Source organism: Micrasema longulum, unplaced genomic scaffold, assembly GCF_059751315.1.
Source record: "Micrasema longulum isolate JH-2025_06_02 unplaced genomic scaffold, ASM5975131v1 h1tg000406l, whole genome shotgun sequence".
Classification (NCBI taxonomy): domain Eukaryota; kingdom Metazoa; phylum Arthropoda; class Insecta; order Trichoptera; family Brachycentridae; genus Micrasema; species Micrasema longulum.
The window spans coordinates 1,326,317-1,347,917 of NW_028277606.1; the positions used below are offsets into that span (position 1 = coordinate 1,326,317).

At 31.7% G+C, this 21,601-nt stretch overlaps 1 protein-coding gene across 1 annotated transcript in view; it reads right to left on the bottom strand.

Annotated features, from left to right (window-relative positions):
• The window catches only part of LOC148281815 (dicarboxylate carrier UCP2-like), a 39,392-nt gene that overhangs the window by 591 nt on the left and 17,200 nt on the right, over nt 1–21,601 (bottom strand). The window contains exons 2-9 of the mRNA XM_088226096.1: nt 20,233–20,392; nt 17,529–17,735; nt 14,921–15,051; nt 7,266–7,375; nt 5,651–5,780; nt 4,399–4,466; nt 2,957–3,097; nt 684–825 (exon numbers count right to left, since the gene is read on the bottom strand). Of these exons, the coding sequence (XP_088082222.1) occupies nt 684–825; nt 2,957–3,097; nt 4,399–4,466; nt 5,651–5,780; nt 7,266–7,375; nt 14,921–15,051; nt 17,529–17,651 (845 nt within the window). The 5' untranslated portion in view covers nt 17,652–17,735; nt 20,233–20,392. The remainder of the gene's footprint in view (nt 1–683; nt 826–2,956; nt 3,098–4,398; nt 4,467–5,650; nt 5,781–7,265; nt 7,376–14,920; nt 15,052–17,528; nt 17,736–20,232; nt 20,393–21,601) is intronic.

Below are 21,601 nucleotides of genomic sequence, written 5' to 3' on the forward strand. Positions count from 1 at the left end.
GCGAAGTATATACTTAAAATTAAAATAAGAGTGTAAGTGCCATAAAAATGAAATGCTCGTCCAAGAAAGAAACCGTTTTAGACATAAAATCTACTCTAAAACATAACGGAAAAATGTTTTTTTAAATGACTCAAGATAGCATAATTTCATTTATCTTTAAAAATATACATATGATTATAATTTACGGGGTAAAATGTTGCATGAAGTTATAACTTTGTAAAGGGGTTAAAGTGCCTCACAATCAAGTGTTTGAGTATCTTAAACAACATTTTTGTTGTAAGATGCTAATTCCTTTTTATTATCATTTTGATTACGTTTAATGCTGTTTTTCTTTGTGTTTTTGCACCTCAGTCCAATGCCGCACATGTGTTTTATGCCATTTTGTATGAAATGACTAAAATATTTGCCTGGCACTTCGATTCTTTTCGCGGAACTATAGGTACACTGCGGAATTCGACAAAATTCAAACTTTTCTTTGATTTTTTAAGGACTTTAAGGAACATACATAGACCCTTATTTTAGGCTTAGGGCACATAAGAATGTGAGTGTTCGGTAAGAACCGAGTGTATCAAAATCGTGGTTTTATTTATTGGCACTTTTATTTGAAACAAGTGAGTATTTATAATGTTAATCATAAATAATAAATTTTTGAAAATTCGGGAAACCTAAATAAATTTTATTACCCTTTATAAAATGCTAGCGGTCCTTCTTGGACTCCCATTCTCATAGCACAATCTAGAGCTCCTTTATATGTCCCCTTTGCTGAGTTCATATATCTTGTTTTTACCACGTCTACGGGAGAAGCCACGACAGTTGCGCAGAATCCTGAAAAAATACAATGTTTTGAAACAATATTTGTGAAAAGTAGTGACTATTTTATTGATTACCTATCAAATCAGTAAATTTAATCCTAGATCACCAAACAATCATAGTATGTACATCGCCGCCAAATACAGTCACTCAACAGAACAGCTAGGCTGTTCATTAAATGCCTTCATTCACCTGAATGGCTAGGCAGTCCGCTGAATGAATTGCGATAACTCAACGTTCAACGTGTTGACTAGTTGTAAGCTAGTCCTTTGAAAACGGCCGAACTAAAAGCCGCTGGGTTAGGTTAGGATAGCTTAAATTAAGTTTAATAATAAAAAATAAAAAATATTACTTAACTTACTTGGTTAAGTTGAGGATCAATTATTGAGTTGAATTAAGGATTAATTTATGCAAAAAAAACTTATTTTTAAATCGTTCAACTTAACCCAACCTATCCTTAGCTAGTTAGTCGGCCTCGTGGTGTAGTGGTCAGTACGTTTCGGCCTCGGGTTCGATTCCCGACATGGTTGACATGAAATATTAATTTACGAGTAATAAGGCGTTTTTATGTTTAAATATTTCATCATTCCTGAAGCGTAAGACTGATCATCTTATTTTCATGTTAGAAAAATGATCAAAATACACTGCGATTGGTGTACCAATGAGTGCCCTATGCATTATTAGGTGCGGAAATGGAATAATGATGATGATAGTAGCTAACCTAATTTCACATAACAAAGTAAATTAAAAAATAAAACCATTATTATTGGTGTATTAAAATCAAAGAGGCTAAGCTACGTATAACCCTTTCGATAAACGTTCATTCAACGATTGGGCTAGCCATTCAGTTGAATGCCGGGGATTAATGAACAGCCTAGTCGCTCAGTTCACTGGCTGATTTAACTATTTTGCGGCGACATACATAAAATTATTTCTTAATTTTCAATTTTTAAAGAAGTTCGTCAGTTTAAGTTTTGTCGAGCCAAGATATATTTATTCGGTTGGCTTTTTGCAAAGTAGTTGTTGAAGTTGATTCTCATTCGGATTTATGTAGATAGACAAATATCTCAAATGACACGATAATTCTAATTAAACGGAATTCAAATACAGTATGTGTCTAAAAAGTTTTCGGAGTATCAAAATAATTGTCGCAATTTCGTAGCAGGTAAACTATGCATTGGAATAAATAAAAGCCAAATTATTGTCAATTGACGATATGGATGTTTTTTTAAATGCAAAACAGAGAATATTATTAAAATTTTCTAGTCGTCATTTTAATTAACCTGTTTTGATCGTACGGTTTCTAAAATGTATTTATGTATAGAATTCTATAACTTTGAATAAATTGAAAACTTCAGACTTCAGAGTGACTATCCTTCATTAAATCAACATTCCACAATAACAATTTTATCATGCTCATAGACTAGTTCTACTTAGTTAACAACCGGTTGACAGAGTTATTATTATTTCAAAAGAACACCTTTTATGTTAATAGTATTTTATGCAAATTAAAGTATTTTAGCAATATTTTGAGTTTGTCTAAATTTTTGTAAACAAGGACTAGGTTCAATCAACCCCCTGGGGAGTTATAAAAAATAATATTGTACAACAGAGATTGAAGAACATTTAAAATAGGGGAATTCATAAATCTGGATTCGACGCATCGATAAAGTTTTCAGCTCTTTGACTTCACAAAAATCTAGAAATGGAAAAATTAAAGGAATAATCATGTTTAAACACAGGCAGAACGGCGAATGTTACGCAGTTTTTAAAGTGGCCACTTAAACGAGTCATGTCCTCTTAATACCTAGACATTTATATTCATTGTAAATGCCTAGACTTCTCTGAAATGTTCTTCATCTCTTCATTTTATTGTTTAAGGAACCGCTTTAAGCTATATAAGTTCGATAAATATTATTTACTGACATTTCCTAATGGAATTCCATTGTTATAACATAGTAACTTTTATTTAAAAATGAGTTATAAATTAAAAATACCATATACAAATTAAGTCATTTAACATTTAACCAGTCTCAAGTTGCCAGGTAGATAGTGAATGCCCAAATTGGTCAAAATAAGTATTTTATTTCTTACATATATTTAAATAAAAGTTATTACATTATAATTTTTGCATTTTTGTACTTACCAGCAATGACTGCTGACACAAAATGGCAAGGAATATTATCCTTCATTAAATTTTTCGTTAGAATTGTATCTTTGACAATATCATAACAAACTATTTCTGCCACATTGATGATAGCATTGCGACTGATGTTGGGTAACGTTCCTAAAATGAAAAAAGGACACATGTAAATTAGAAATTATTTTATTTGGAAAACTAGCAGATCGACATATTTATATTTAACATTTAACCCGGCGCGGCGTCAATGAACCTATTTTACACCATGCGGTGAATGAACCAGGTCGGGGGCACCCATAATTAAAAATACATTATTTACCCTTTTTTATTTCTATATTTTTTTATATCTTGCAATTAAAAACTTCAATGTATATTAAATGTTATTAAATATTTAATAACATTTATCAAAATGTTTGACCACAAATGTAATGTTTTTGATGTTTGAAACACTTACTTTGTGGAACATTATTATTTAATGTGTAAAAATAAAATCACTTCACATTAAACAAAAATTTCATTATATTATATTTACTTTTTTTTTCTTCATTTTTAATATTATTTCCATTTGTAAATACTAACTACAAACTTTTCAATAACTTTTTTTACTTTAATTTTAATTTTTAAACAACTTCCATTTATGTTTTTTTTCCTTCTCTTTTTTGTACTTTCATTGATAACCTTACATATAATTATTATATAATATGGAAACTTCACTGGTCCATTAGAGTTAAGTTTAACTGTGTAAAATATAAAACTATGTAACCGTACTGTATGTTTCCTGAATAAAAGAAAATAAACAAATAAAGTATTACTTGTATTTTATTATTAGATTTTTTAAAATATTTTTGATATGATATTTATTCAATAAACTGTGAAGCTATGTGAAAAAAAAACAATTAAAACTTTTTTCGAAAAACAAAACAAACGAAAAAAGCTCAGATTAAAATAAAAACGCATTTTTCCGGAAAGGATATTCGAAGATATAATTGAAAAACAATCAAAATTTTGAGCGTAGCATGGATTTTATTTTACTTGGGGGTATCTTCTTGTATTATATGCGCCCAAAAATGTTACACAGACTATAAACATGGGTGTAACGCACCTGAATGCACTTTGAACTCACATATATCAGCCCACGCGCAAGGCACTACTAAAACAAAGCGAGCTATAGATACGTCAGTCTCTGTAATCCAGCTACGAATAGGAGGAGATGCGACGCTGTCAACTCTATAAGTAGCACACCTAGGTTAATAGACGCCGGGTTAAAAAATATTTCTTGACCTTTAATAGGTTTCAGCAAATTGAACAGTATAAAGGTATTATAAACAATTATTTAAGGTTAATATGTGTGCAATTTTAAAGCCAAAAAATAAAAATCAATGGCATTTAATATTTTTTTTAATCGAAAGTATAATCGAAATTCCATAAAATTTCATTTTTGTACATACCTCTCCAAAGTCCTTTGACCCCTTCAAATTTTCCTATATGTTTATATGCTTGTATCGTCGACTTATATCTGCAAATGTACAAGATATTATGTATTTACGAATCGGATCAGAATCATTGATGATTCCGTTGATGTTAAAAGTAGTTCAAATTTACTAATATAAAAGGTATGACTCAATTTCGTTTTTTTTAAAAGTAGTTCAAATTTACTAATATAAAAGGTATGACTCAATTTCGTTTTTTTTTAAAGTAATTCAAATTTACTAATATAAAAGGTATGACTCAATTTCGTTTTTTTTTTAAGTAGTTCAAATTTACTAATACAAAAGGTATGACTCAATTTCGTTTTTTTAAATATAATATATCTTGGATACGTGTATACTCGTCGCCAGATAAAAAAGCCAACGCTAACACATATTTTACACTGCGGTCACTATGTGAGCGCAGACATTCTTATCTGGCGACAACTTAACCTCCTTATGGAAACGACATTTTTAATCACCATAATACAATTTATTATAGAAATAAAAGACTAGAGATACTTTAATCCACAAATTTGGAAGATTCAGTGACCGGTTTCATCGCTTTCTCGCTTTCTCCATGTCGGCATCTTCGAGACCGGTTTCTTTATCTAAATAATTTATAAAAATTCAATGTATTTATCCAAAACAGAGGTAAGGATCAAATTAAATTATTTTTGTCTTAATTTTCCTTTACTTTCATATAATTTTGAATCCTCTATCTCTACCTCTGTTTTGTATAAATACATTAAATATCTTAATAAAGATACCAGTCTCGAAGATGTCGCAAAAGCGATGAAACTGGTCACTGGATATTCCAAATTTGTGAATTAAAGTATCACTCGTCTTTTATTTTTATAATAAATTACAATGACCTTTCATCAAGAATTTTCTCTCACAAACTTAAAACATAATACGAACTCCATTTTTTTTTTTCATAAAGAATCATTTTAGTTTGTATCATTTACGCAAGCATTTTACATTTGGGGGCATTTCCAAAGTGTCACGATGTGCTTGAAAAGGGGAATCAAGCTGTGGCACCAGCGAGCCAGGACCACAACCTGGTTAAAAGTTTTCAAAACATTTTTATTTTTCAAATCGCACTAATGTGATCATTTACTAAATTGTGGTGCCATATTTTTAAAATAATCATTGTTATGTTTGTGTGTCAATCAAATTGTTAAAATAAATAAAGCGAGGCAGTCTGAATTTGGAGCAGTATTGAAATATTTACATTCCGGCTTGTGCTTGCATTCGCACTTTAACGACATCTGTTGGTTGTGCCAAAAGGACAGCAAATGCTCCTGTTGTGATTCCAGCTGCTATCCTGGCACTTATGTCCATACCGCCACCAGCTCTACCGCCTGCAATCAAACATTTCAAACTAATTCATTTTTATTTATAGGTTTATTAAAATCAATATTGCAAAAACCCATGTACTGTGTAACACGTTATGCCTTGTTCCCAAAAATCCACATTAAACAGTATGAAGGCTGTCTGGAGATCAGATATTTACTCAGTGAAAACCAAATTCCGCCTGCATAATACTCATTCTTCTCTATAGATACGAATCGTGGCACCTCACATGGGCCCAAAACAGCAAAATACTGAGTTTTGAGAATAGGTGTCTCAGAAGAATCTTGGGTGTGCAGTGGTTTCACTTTGTGCAGAATTAAATAATAGGAGAACGGACGCAGCAAAGCCCAGACTAACGTCAAGCGGAGGCGATACGGTTGCCTTGGCCATGTACTGCGGATGCCTCCTGCGAGCCTTAACCACGATTGCATACTTTACAAGGGATCGGGTTCTCGACGTCCTGGTCGTCCACTGCTGACTGTCCGTCGGCAATTCATGCCAGAACTACGGGACGTAACCTTTATTTAGGAGGATTCACAGGAGCTGGCAGCCTACAGAGATGCCTGGAGGATCTTCGTGGACATTATATGCTTCAACTAGGGAGTGGACATGGAATGACGATGATTATTAATCATGGATATTTTAAAATATAATCACATTCCGTTGCGTTTCTAAAATGACAATTCGAACAGTAATATAGCGGATGCACATCGCTTTATGATTTAATTTTTTTTTGATTGGCTAGCAGTAGGATTCTGAACGCTCTCAGGTGATAGAGTACGTAATTTACTTATAGCCCCTTTTAATTATTCGGCTAACCTCACCTGTGATTTCCTCTTTTGCTTCCCCTACCAAGAGATGGAAGCCATTTTAAAATACTTTAGTTCCATAGGTATGCTTATTCATTCATCACATACGAATAGTAATATCCTTACTACACAACAGAAATAAGTCATTATTCGTAAGTTGAGCGAGTGTCTGTTTCGCGTCAGCATTACTTTTACGCCACATCTATTCCTTGCTTTGGAAACCTAATACTGTTAGTTCAGTAGCTCTTTGGGTGACAGCCAATTTCGTTTTGATCTGCTGAGTTTATCTGTCAGAAAGCATTTAGGTACTCTTATTTACTTTTAACTATTTGGCATGCACTCGTACGTACAATCCATAGATTTATTCTGAAATCCATCGCGCAAATCTTTTCCAAACGTTTTCCTAGTCATATGTCGATTTTACTGTAGTATCCACTGGTTTCTCCAAAGAAACTAGTTGGTTGAAAACCTCATTAGTTTCTTCATTACTTATTTTGTAGGAGACCATCATTTTAATTACTTTTTTATTTTTTCTAGACTTTCATGGTTTCTCACAGCGTGTCTCGAATAAGCGATCTTTCAACTTTTTTCTAGGTTTTTTTAAAGAATTCGTCTGAATTCTAACCCCTGCCTCAAGTAGAATTCCAAAATATTTCCTTCTTCAAAATATTGAAATTAACTTACGGGTAAAAAGGGGCATGTAAAAGCCTTTGACTGTGTCGTAGAGACCAAGTCTGACAGAAGCAAAGCACATCTGCCGCTGTAATCCTGCTGAAAGTCCATTGTACAGTGCCCTGAAAAATTGAATATCAACGTCGTCATCATTTTTTTTAATACTCACTAAGCATAGACACAAACAAATAATTAATCTACTGACCCCCATATGCAAACTGATTATGGGGCATCAGGAATGTCATGAGTACGAGTAAACATTGATAAAAAAATATGTATTTTTATTAAATTTAATATTTTTATTTAATACACCACTAATTTCTTTACTTGCATTTACTTACTGAGAAAATACAAAGCTAAAGAAGTCTCAAAATAGTTTAGATTTTTTTTGACCATCAGTACCTTGTTCGTTATTAACTTGCATAGCCTTTGGGATAATATTGGATACTTTTTTAGAGGAATCGTTGGACCAAAACCTATTCACGTTACTACTAATCGATTATTCGATAGAAGTAATGGAAATATTATAGAATTCTCGGATACGTTTTTTGCTCTTTTTTTTAATAGTCCAAAAGATTCTCAGTCACTGGGGTTTCTATGTTATTTTAAAGGTATTCGAAATATATTTATTTTCTTTGATAAGTTTGATAAGAGGGGTATGTAACCATTCAGGATATGATTTGGAGTAGCGCCGTTTTTTCGGTGTATGAATGACAATAATTTCCCACAATCTGTTGTAGAAGCACTTAAGACTGTCATTTACATCAAGGTCGGTGAGTAAAAGACCAGTCTATCATCGATAAAACGGTAGAACAACTGACAAAGTCACATTTAGAGAAATTGTAATAAGGATCATCTTGAGCATCTCAGCATACTGTTGGTTCATTTTATCGTGAGGGTTATTTCAAGAAGAAGGTGGTATATGCCAGCATAAGATCTTGATGCATTGATTAATTTACTGTTATGTAAGAAGAGGGTGAAAAAACAAGGTCAAGCAATCAACCATTATGATTTTGTATGTAGTTATATTGAGTAAGACCCCAATAACATATTAGTTCTATAAGTTTTTTAATTAATCGAAATATTCACCGGATTAAGATATGTGTTTTGTGGATAGGAAACACATTCTATATATTATAAAATCAATGTCGAGTTAAAATTAAATTGATAGTCAATTTTTTTTTTTTAAGTATTGAATGAAATTAATGCTACACAAATCAATGTTATACCATTTAGAATGTTACACAGTGTGTAAAGTGGCCACTTAAACCAGCCAATGACAGGTCATAAACTCTCCAAATGCCTATACTTCCATATTCGCTTCTAAAAAAAATTTTACCTCTTCGTTTCAACAAATTTAGATCTAAATATTTTTTTTATTACTTAAATTCATTATGAGATAGTACATTTTTTTCTGCATAGCTAAAATTTTACCTATTACTAACGTATTTATACCAATAAACTGGTAAACAAATGGATTGTATAAATTATAAAGACAAATAATAACGGCATAAAGAAAAAGTAATTAATAGCGTAAGTAAGATCTTTTTTTTGTGCTAACTTACATAGGACTGAGGGCCCTTGAAGCTGAAACATATTTTTAAAAGAGATAATGATAAATGGTTTAAAAAATACGTATTTCGAAAAAATGATTTTATTCGTAATATTATCGTCGCTATGATTTTTATAAAGTTTTTCAATTTTGAAATTACTCCGCCTGTGACGTCACAAATTTATGTAGGTGATTTTTTACTGTTTAAAGAACCCCGTACCTGTTAAAAAACTCTAAACGTTGAAAAACGTGGCCACCCGGAAACCGGAAATCCATCACAAACATAACAACATTTAAGTTGATTTGTAATTGCTCACAAGAACCTATGACATTTTAAAGTAGTTCGTTTTAATTGAAACCATTTTTATGAATTTTTTCATACATTTTCGAGAAACTTCGCCGTACAATTAAATGCTCTAATTTTTATCGTGTGCACTGAACATTGAAAATGTAATGCAAATAAATTTGTCAAAATAAAATAAATATTTCATATAAAAATCCAAATAAAATATGTAGGTATTATAAGATTGTATACTCACAGTTAATACCAAAAAAATAATAAATGTTATTAATATTGCATGCACGTGCATGTTTGTCCTAATCAGTGCATGTGCTTATTAAAATGCATGTCGTGTTGGTTTTATATTTTTGTGCAACAACTATGGTGAAGGTGTATAGTGGGTTTTGCATGTTGGTTTGCATGTTTTTTTTTGCACCACAACAGGCCAGGAGGCCCAATTACAGTTGTAAATTACATCACAGAACACCCAGGCTTGAGAGAAATCACATTTAATTTTTTGTGTTCTCACCGGGAATCAAACCCGGAACCTTCCGTGTGGGGGTCAAGCGTCTTGACCACTACACCACGGAGGCCGCATGTTGGTTTAATTGGTGTCTTGACGAAGAGACGGGTACGTCTCGAAACCGGCAGATATAGAAATGTCTGTAAATTATATAAAAATATTTAATAACATTTATTAAAATGTTTGACCACAAAGTTAATACTTTAAATATCAATAATACAAAAAAAAATATTCACAATTAATATAATTTCATTAAAACTTCTAAAAATAGTACTGATTAGTACTATTACTGATTTTGCTAATGTGAACTCATTATCGCGGTCTACTAATTTTTATTTCCACATATTTATTTATTGTTTATGTCTACTTAAATAAGTAACATGTTTTCTGTAATCAATTTTTATGTTTTTTTAGTTGGCGTTTACCAGAAAATATTTATTATATACGTATATACTGTACATTGCCTGCATATTATTTGAAAAATTTTCATATATTACGCATTTAATTTTACAGAAGAATATACATTTTTTTACATTGTACCATCTATAAATAATTTTCACGTTTAGAACAAGGATGGTCGTTAAGCTAGGGCGCTGTCATCATCATCTTCATTACTAGATCGTTTTTTCTACATGGAAGATAAGGTGATTCGTGGACAATGGAATATTGTAGTCTTAAATCACCATTAAAACATTATTTCACGTCGACACTGCCAAGAATCAAAGTCGGGACCTCAAGAACAATAGGCGATGTGAGACCACTAAACTATGAGGCCTTTATTTCCCAAGTTTGTAAACCACATATAATTGACTCGCAGAACCAGAAATAATCCGTTCATATTTTTTTGATAATTCAATAATTTTGAAATGTCATTTTTTATCTCAGTGAAATAAAAAAAGGCATTATTTTAAGATCCTAATTCGTTGCAGTCGGAAGAGAGAAGATTCTTGAGAAGGGAATATGGATGTTTAGGCATTTACAGGGCTTATGACCTGTCATTTTACTCACATTGTAAAGAGAGCAAAATTAGAGAGTGGCTACTCCATCAAAAGTTTATATTTGAATAGTAGCTTTTGTGTTAATATTTTAAGTTTTCATAAATTTTATGTATTTAAAAAAATTCATTTAAATATTATTATTTGTATATACATGTATATTCTAATATTTCTGGCTGTTAATTTATATCTGTTTTTTATTGTTTTTATAAATGTAAATAATATTTTATAAGTTAGTATAAACAGACAAGCTACAGAAAGTGGCTTGGGGATTTTAGTTTTAGTAAAAATATAACATTTGTAATTTTCTTTAAATTATAAAAATGTATAATTGTATTATTATTAAGTTAGTTTAAATATAATCTTCACCAACAAGCTACAGAAAGTGGCTTGGTGGGATTTTAGTTTTAGTACAAATATAACAAGTGATTTTTTTTTTAATTGTAAAAATGTATAATTATACTATTAAAATAATATTAAAAATAAAGAATGCGTCATATTTAAATATTTTTTTTAAAAAGATCTACTGGTTTATTGAGCATGTGTTTAAACATCTAAATTTTCTCGACTCTTCCATCTGTTGACTTTTTTAAGTAAAGGAGCTGAAATCTTTATTGATGTAGATGAAATACATTTGTTTGAATTATTTCGTTATATTTATTATAGAATGTTTTCCCTCCCCAAGTTGCAACAAATTTGGATCTTAATAACTCCTTAGAGAGAAAATCCAGCCTGTCTAGTAATTTGGACATACTAAGTATTTGGACATACTCAAAACATTGTTGCATAATTTTCAATCAACAGAATATTCGTATATTTGTTGTTATTATAGAAGTGAAACATATGAAACTCAACTCGATTTACCGCAAATTTCTAGTTCGCGATGATTCTTGGCAATGAGTATGATTTAAAATAGAATTTGCAAACTTGAAGACCTTCCTAAGTTCATTATCTCTAAAGTCACGCATAATTAGTCAAAGAATATTCTATGTATTTATCATGCCACTACCAATAACTGATTGCTTATCTGTCATATCCATTATTTTATTTTACTGTCGTTTAACTTTGATTGCATAAACGACGTAATTTTTTTTTATTAATATTTTTATTTACAATTATTGAAAGTTATACTTTTTTCGCATTTGTATAATTCTTTTAATTAAGAAGTACATTCATTAAAAAAAACTCTTCTGGTTATTTTACAGGCGTCGTAACGCAGTTGGTTAGACGGCTAACTGTGAAACTGGCGTCGTGGGTTCGATTCCCGCCAGTTGCAAGAAAAAAAACGAAGAAATCATTTTTTCTCCACTAGTCTGGGTGTCGTGGTGTATTTTTCTTAAGTTTCTCCCTAATCCTCTTTTTCCATCTGTCCTTTTTTTATATAAAAAAGAACAATCTTATTCTCACGTTTTTCCACATTTTACGACAAATATTGTCAACTGTCAACACAATTCTTACATAAATTATCTATGAATTATTTGTGTCGTAATAAATATATTATGCATTATGTATTTTTTAAATCTGCATAATTGAAATTCTGGTCAAGATAAAAATAAAATAAAAATGTTCAAGAAATGCATCATTAATTTTAATATATTTAAATTACTGGCAATGCTGTCTGGCAAAAATTTACTCGGTAGTTAGGTGGCAGAAGGGACCATCTGTATTTTTTTGTTTTTTTCCTCTTTTCAAGAGTTTTAATCAATCAAAATAAAGCAAAAAAACACCCTTATTTAAAATGGTTATAATTTATTGAGAAAAAAAACCGAATCTTTTTAATTTATAGATTAAAGTCTTAAAATTGAGTCTTCTTTCAGTTCTTCTGATCATTTTTAAAAATTACAGATGGTCCTTTCTGCTATCTGAGTACCGAACTGTGTACAATGCAAATTTACTTTTAGTATACCTATATGAAGTATAAAAACATTGTCCGTAATGCAATTTTTTTAATGTCCTACTCTTCTCAAATGATTGACTAAAATGTATCAAAGTATCTGGAAAATGAGCTTTCAATATTTTTTGTTTTAAATTTGATTCTCTAATGCAGCGCCCAATCCATCACTGGGTGCGGAAAGAGGAATGGTTATGATGTATATTTATATGAACAGACGCCCTTACTCACGATATGTCATTATACATAGTTGTAATAATATGTAGTGTTACACAATAAAAAAATAATAACAGATATAGCTATTTTCATGCGTAAACGAGACAGGGCTCACAACAAGGCAATAAACCAACCTAGCACAGCACATTGGGAAACCTATAGACGCCTGTAGGAATCAGATGTGTCGTAACGCCAAACGTAGATTCTTTCATGAATCCTTAATTAACGCTGGGCCTCAAGAATCTGGGAATTTTTTAAAGACACTAGGTATTTTAAAATCTAAAGATTTTTCAGATACTTCTATTGATTTAAATGGCCCTAAATAGCCATTTTTCTAAACCTCCTATCCAGCTTGATAGTCTTTTAAAATCGACCACATTATCTCAAATAGAATCTCTATGCTAATATATGCTATCTTGACGCCAATGCGGAACTCATAGATTGTCTGGAGCGTTTGCAGAATCAATGCATCCGCTCTCTTTAAACTCAAAAAGTACGACCATGTATCGCCCTTTCGCTTTGAACTCAAATGGCTTCATTTTTATCAGCGCATTAACTTTCAATCTCTCTCACTTCTTTATATTATTCTTCCCAATCCTTGCGCTCCAAAATATCTTGCTGAGATTTTCATTTACCTTTCCAATCATGGTCTTTCGCTTCGCCTTCTCAGGAGAGAACACTTTCCATTCCTCGACATAGCACATCATTTTTCAGCTGTTTCTTTTCCTTCCAAACCGCCAGACTTTGGAATGAGCCACCCCCTCATATAAAAAATGTACCTTCTCTAGCTACCTTTAAGAAACGCCTAAAACATTATTAGAAATCCCCAGAATCCTGAATTCCTTGAGTTTTAGTGTTCTTTTTTCTCAAGTGAGTTTATTTTTATTCCTTTTTCTTTCCTTGGTTCCTCTTTCTCTCTCCCTCCAAACTCATTATCTGATCCCACATTTTCATCATCATTTAAAACGTTTATACTTTAACATAATGTACTTAATAAAAAAAAATATTGATGTTAATATGTGCAAGCCTTATCTTTCAATCAAAAAACAGATGTTATTTTTGATCAATTAGGTTTTTTTATACTTTATTTTAACATTTATGTATGTATCTTTTAATATATTTTTATGGTTTTTAGTACAAAATGTTGACCAATTTCTTCTTTTAACCAGTCTGTTTTTTGGTTAGCTGGAAGATATTGCTTTTAGCAACAAGTCCGGAAATTCTTTATACTTGAAGTTTTAAATAAAATAAATAAATTATAATAATCCTCCAGCCACTTATAGAGTCGCCCATGCGGTAAAAAACATTATACGATTATTAACTACGAAGTAAGCTACAGTTTACAACAATACAACGGGCTGTATGTACTCTTAATTGCAAGCACAAACCGAAGCCACCCGTTACACTTTAGTTGTTAAACCAAAAACTAAACCAAACATTTGGAACGCTTTTGTTCTATGCGCTAGAACAGTTTCTCCACAAGCGGGTGAATTATTACACATATTAACGGTGCTTCATGGCCAGATCGCAAAACTTCAGAGGAACATACCTCATTGTAATTTATTTTTTTAAATCCTAATAATTTTGTTTCGAAAACTCATTTTTTGATGAAAACAATTAAGTAACCGGCTTGTGGTCCCGTGGCTAGTGTCGCGGACTCACAGATCAGAGGTCCAAGGTTCGCACGTCGCTCTACCACAACTTGGTTTCCATTTTCTAATAGTGAGTTATTAACAACTCGTTGGAAATGGCCCCAAAATTAAAATGTTTGGGTAAATCAAAAGAACGCAAATATTTCTTTAAAAAAAATATATTACAATTAGAATATCGAAAAAATTCCTAATATATCAGAATCGCATCCCTTCCACAATCTCCTTCCCCTCCCCTGCTAAACTTCGTAGGTCGAATACGTTTTTAACCCCTTTTTTCAATTGAAAAAAACGATTTTCAAAAAAAAAAATAGGATATTTAAAAAGTACATCATAAAAAATGTTTCTCTTAGGTTTCGTGATATGCACTTGAAAAGCCGTATATAGTATTATGGCACATGTATGTTTAAATACCTCTGTTCCTTAGTCCTCGATTTTTCCACCGGACCACAACTCGACTTATACATGCATATTCGGATACATTTTTAAAATTAATTTATTCGTTCGTAGATGTGCGGTTAAGTTTTAATTATTCACTACATTACACAAAGTCTTACACACCTTGGGCCCTCTTTTCTGGCTATTGTGCTGACGGTGGAGATAACGCCTTTATATAGGGGAGGAGGCGCCGCAGCGCTCAAGACGCTCCCCTCCGCCAAAGCCAATCGCACCCCCACTCCTTCGCCTTGCACCTGAACATAAACCAGAGAGATTTTTTTTAAAAGCAAAAAAAGCAAATTCAATCAACATTTTGAGTTTGTCCAAATTTTTGTAGACGAGGACTGGATTTAACTCCCGGTGAGCTGTTTATATTAAAACAAAGATGAAGAACTGTTTAGAGAAGGCAATATAGATCCAGGCATCAACAGGGCTTATGACCTGTCATTGGTTGGTTTAAGTGGCAACTTTACACACTGTGTAACATTCACCATTCTGCCCATATTTGAACATCTATATTCCTTCAATACTTTCATATGTTGATGTTTGGAAGTTAAAGAGCTGAAACCTTTATTTATGTGGGTGAGATTCATGTGATTGAATCATTTCACCATCGTACTAGGCAACGCCTGTGAATTTATCAACAATTTATTATTAATTTATTCACCTGGTCCATGAAGAAGTATAAAAATTGAAAAACAAAAATGTCAGTTTCGGCTGAAGAATTTTTTTCTTTGTCTCTTTTGAGTTAAATTTAGTTGTTATATTTGTTTTATATGGATTGAAACAGTAATCAAAGATATAATTTTTTTATCATGCCTCCACAATCTAATTTTAATAATAAAGGTTCTTGGGATTTTGGGATTTTCATATTTTTTCAGTTGGGCTCCTTTCATTTCAACAGAGGTATTAAGAGCATTTTGTTCTATCTGGGTAAGATAAAATTCTATGTAATTTTTTTCTTTTTCTTTAATTATATTTAATAAAAAAAAAACTATTTCAAATCAACAATTTTCTTTGAAAAAAAACTAATGGTTTGCAGAAAGTTTCTAAGATTTAGATGTTTTTGTATCCCGTCCCATCTTTCATTATCAAATTTTATTTTATTGTTTATTTCTTCGTACCCATCGGCAGTTTTTTTTTATTTCCATTTTATTTGTAGCATTTTTATCAAATTCGAAATGTCTGCTATAGTTTAAGATGAAGTTGGTGACAATCGTGTGAGTTCAGTTTTTTTCATTTCTTTTTTGAGAGTATTTTTTTTTAAATAGTTAAATTTATGTAATAAAAATGAAATTAATTTAATATAAACTATTTTCGCTTGAGTTTGAAAAATCGACATCCACCGACTGCTTCTTAAAACTTTCTTGAATATCGGATTTTTATGTACTTCCTACATAAAACTGTCAAATATGTTGTATTTGCAAATTAATCATTTAGACAATAAAAAGAGGATTATAAACTCTCAAGAACATTATAAAAAATCTCACTGTGATCGCTCTTCATTTTTACATGACACACATATTCAGAGTTTTTGTTTTAATAACTAAAACATTTCATATTTTATTCATTTTATGTGTAAATGGTTCGGAGATAAAAAACTCAGTACGCGCGCACGAAAAGTTATTGTTGTGTATTATGTTGTATAGAACGTGCGTTTTAGTATAAACTGTACTAAAACGGATGCTCCAGTTAATGATAATTTTAATTCTGTATTCCGTATATTAGGTACAATAAGCAACTCGTTTACATTAAACAACATAAAAATTCAATTGTTTTATTTAGTGGAGTTCCCGGAACTAATATTATGCATCTGATTTATTATTTCAATTATTCCTAAAGATCATTTTAAATTGACCTTATATCGGGAGTTCTTATATGCGTGATACAACATTAAATTAAAAATACAATTATGTATTTTTTGCAATGAGTTTATTTTTATTGGGTTTAAAATAATAAAAATACTTTTTTTTAAATGATATCCGACAAATTCAATATCGTCCGAGACCCGCGACTAGCAGCTACATATCGCATTATGGCTGTTCGATTTCTGACCATTTTTTCTCACGAATCCCACTTAATTACTGAAATGGCACGTGTTATATTAACTTCCATTGCGTAAAGTTGTTTTTATAGACCAGAGACTTAACAAAGCTCCAGAGGAAATAATCCAGTGGCGTCAAATTACAGGATCATAGACACCAATTGACTAGACCATTTCAGAAAATAATATTGTCACTAATCTTGTATTACAATAACTTCACGGAAATCCGTATAAATTTGATGAACTGAACACTGATTTAATTATTTTTTTTACGATTTGCAAGCTTTGTTCGAGTGCAAGACATTCATTCAATAGTTTAAGTATTGTGACAGACCACAAATGAAACGATGAAACCTGATTATTATTATTGATAACACTGATTATTCAGAAATTGGGTATTCAAGCATTACTCATACTTTATTTCTAAGTATAATAAATTACAATGAAATTCTCTCAAGAGTTAACAAACAAACTTGAATGTTCTTAGTATTCACATTTAGATAAATAAAAAGAAAAAATATTTTTTTAATTTTAAGAAACAACAGACTATAAAAAAATCACCATTATTCTTTCATCTGCAACCTGACGGTGCATTGGGCTCTGTAATAGTTCAACAAGATAGTGATGGCAAAATGATCAGTCTCACTTTTCGATAGGCAGGTTATTGAGGTAAACTTTAAGCCCTACCTGCAATCGGACTTTGGCAGTGTCGAGGGGAAAGGTGATCAGATCTGCCACACATCCCGATACTCCTGCTGTCATCAGCTTCACTGCCAAGGGTGAGTTGTCCACAGGGGGTGCTGGCGCCATATTTTATTTATTTTATTCGTCAATTTATAAACTCCCACAATAATAATCTTAATATCACAGTTGAATATGGTAATCAGTTGGCACCTGAAAAAATACACATTTTATTGGGTGATTTATTTTAACGTCAAGTACAGTTATCATCGTCACTCTCTAACCCACTCCTAATGGTGCATAGAGCACTGTATTTATATTCCAATAGCGTTGTTTTAGGAATAATTTGTTATATGCATAAAGGTTGACTTTCAGTTTATATGATACGTTATACGTTTTAAGCGCCAATCTATTATTATTCTTATTCTTAAGCTAGGGTTTCCTAGGACAGCGGTGCCCGTATATTAACGGCCGTAGTGAACGGTGGTGCGGTAGACAGCCGTCGTAGTGGTGACTAGAGAGTGTTTTTATTTTTTAACGGTGTTATCAACATCGTTTTCCTAGGAAACCACTCTCTAGTCACCGTTACGATGGCTGTCCACCTCATCACCGTTCACTACGGCCGTTAAAATACGGGCGCCGTTGTCCTAGGAAACCCTAGCTTAAGTCTCTTTGGCGGTGCCTGTATAGACGGAAAAATGTCCTGTTACCGAACGAAAATAACTGTCCTTGAGGACCTCTTTGTAATGTGATAGTCTCGGCATATTCGAGCAGAAAAAAACATAATCCAGGAGTACATAATATGTACTTTATTGGATTAAGGAAAAGGGAGAAGTTAATTCTTAACTGACTGCAATTAAATTGATTGAACACTATCGATCCGCCAAAATGATAACAAACCCTTTTGAAAGCTACCAGATCTGTACATCCTACAGGCAGAGGCGGTTCCTTAGTATGTGCAAAAGTGCAGTGCACACTGCCAAGTAAATACTTGTGTAAATATATAAGTAGTTTTATTGATTGTAAAACTATGTTATAGGTACAAAGAAACAGAGATTCGTTGTAATATTATACTCGTAAACATCATAATATTCAATACTAGCGCCAAGAGATCTAGCGAAATCGACTCTAGCGGGCAATTTCTCATCTTGTCTACGCATGCGCAATCGTCCTAGTGCATATTCTGTTTTGCACAATCCTTTACCCTGAATTTGCATGAAATATACCATATCTCCTAAAATCGTCATTTGAACGAGGCAGACAACGCTTCATACAGATGAATTGTGCGTTAGAGGGAGAAGATAATATACATATTCCGGGCATTGCCAATGCATGCGCAGTTTTGAAGTTTGAAGTTCGTTTGTAATGTCACTTTGAACATGCGTAATGACATGATATTAGTATGAATTTAGTTACCTATAACGTGCGTATTATGTTGGCCGCATTAAGCGTTTCTGGTTCCGATGCGCGGGCTGTCACACTATTGCTCGTTTATCACGTCAGACCCATCATATTATTATAATATTATAAAACTGAATATAAAAGTTGAAAAAATGTAAAGAAATGCACTGCCAATGTTTTCGGTCAAGAGCCGCCAGTGCCTACATGACTTATAAAGGGTTCGCGAATAGGAGAAAAAGGGTATATTCGGTATTCATAAACAGAATAAAATACAACACTAAAAAACGATCACATTTCACATCGACATTGCCGAGAATCGAACCGGGAATTTAGGTACGGCAGATAAACTCACCGATCGATACACTATGACGCGGACTAATATTTAACATATCATTTTTAGGATTTTCGACTAAGACTTGAAAATATAAAATATTCTTCCAGGATAACGTTTCACAAACAGAACTGTATTCTTAATTCCGCCTGCATACGGAAAATTTCTATTGAGATATGGAAATTTGGACGGCTAAGCAAAATAACTTAATTTTTTTATCAAATCGACTTTACTTACTTCTAATACATACCTGTATGTACATGTACATACACCAACATTGTGGTATGTACATACCATAATGTTGGTAAAAATGATGATTTTGAACATGGAAACTGTTGTGATATCAAATCACATCAATAATAATCATGTAGGTGTATTTATAGGTATAAAATAAAGTTTAGTGTTGATTCTACCTATATATAGTTCGGTTTACTGAAATTCCCTTGTATGTGGATTAAGCCGTCGATATGCTTTCCCAATAAAATGAGTTGACATGTGAATGACAATTATGGTTTCCATGCGCCTTTACCGAGAATAATTAGATTTGTAAATGAAAATCAAGATCTAAATTATTTTTATTGAGTTTTTTTACAAATAGATTGAAGAAATACTCCCAATAAATTGACTGTATATTTTTAGAATTAACCTGGATTCCATAATGCCTGTCTAATGTATTAACTTGTCTTTGCTTTTCTTTGTTGTATTGGTTCCATTATTTGTTACTGTATTGTTATTGTTTTTTGTTGTATGATTTGTTTAAATTAGACATTGTCCGTAAATTTGTTAAATAAATGTAATACAGAGGTTTACAAAAGAAAAATCAAAAACTGGCTGAAGCATACATAAATTTTTAAAAAATACGAGTGACGTGTAAACAAAGAAAATAAAATTATTTGCACCATCTCCCTTGAACAGGTTATCCTAGTGAAGACTCTTGACAACTTTCTAGTCATATAATATGATTTAAAAAATACTTACGTAAGCGTAAATTATATAAACTGTATTCTAGTTTATGGAAACTTCTTGTAGTATATGTTTTCTCTGAAGTCTTGATTATATGTGTGCTGTATGCTTAGAGAACAAGGCACTCTCTTGTTGGTCAACGATGTCTGAATCACCCTGTAGCTCATACTCTCACCTTGAGAACAAAAACATAATATCTATATTACAAATAAATATAATTAAAACAATACGGTATATAGATATAATAAAATGTAATATATACGATATATATATTTTATCCGTCTAGAAAGATAAAATAACTCATTTGTCGTCAGAATAATACATACATAATATTAATAAATGATACACGCGTACATAATATCTACATCCCTTTTCGTTTTCTTCAGTGGCACTACAGCCCAAATCTATGTATTTCACACTTTATATGTTGTATGACATGCTATGGTATTATAAAATTTGGGCTAAGTGAAATGCCTGCTGGAGTTGGGTTTGGCAATTTGACATTTGTATGTGGCAACCACCATGAAGCGATCTAAATCTATATTTCCAATCTACACATCCATTAGACTGATTATTTTATTTCATTGATTCAGGAGAACGGTATTTTTTTTCATAACTAAATTTCTTTCCGTGATCTAATCAGAAAAACATTTTTAAAGACGTAATTCAAATTAATTTACAATATTTATAATGTTTCTTCGGTGATTACTTTTCAAACGATGGTAGCTCCTTTTACTTTCACTTAGTATTTTGCATCAATGAAGAACTTCAGCCCTACGATAAATTGGATGCAAATAATGTTTTCTTGCGCGCGGTAAAAATTAGAGCATTAAATTTTGCGGCAAAATTTCTTGAAAATGTACGAAAAAAATAGTAAAACCGCACTTCTTTGAACGACGTCACTGGTTTATATAAACCAACAAATGATATAAGAGATGTGGAGGATATCCGGTTTGCATACCGTAAACGAGTTAATCGGGAGAACTGACAGGGAAAAACCTCTGACGTCACAGACGGAGTTATTTCAGAAATACAAAACTTTAAAAATCATAGCGCTGATCATACGATATTTAAAAATGTGAAAAATATTTTTTTTAAATTGGCTGTTTAATAGTCTATTAACAAATAATAAATTTAAAAAACCACTGAACTTCCTCATTAAGAAAATTTGATTTAACTAGTATGTTTTTAAATTAACCTTGGCATTATTTTCTCGTATATTTCATTATTTACTAAATACTGCATAGTTTCGGGGGTACAGTACCTCCCATCAATAGGAATATGTTTTTTTACATTAATATTCTGTATTTTAAAAAATTAGTTTTTAAACATTTTCGCCTATTTTATTTCGGTTTAGTTTCAGTCCGAAATACGGCATCCATTA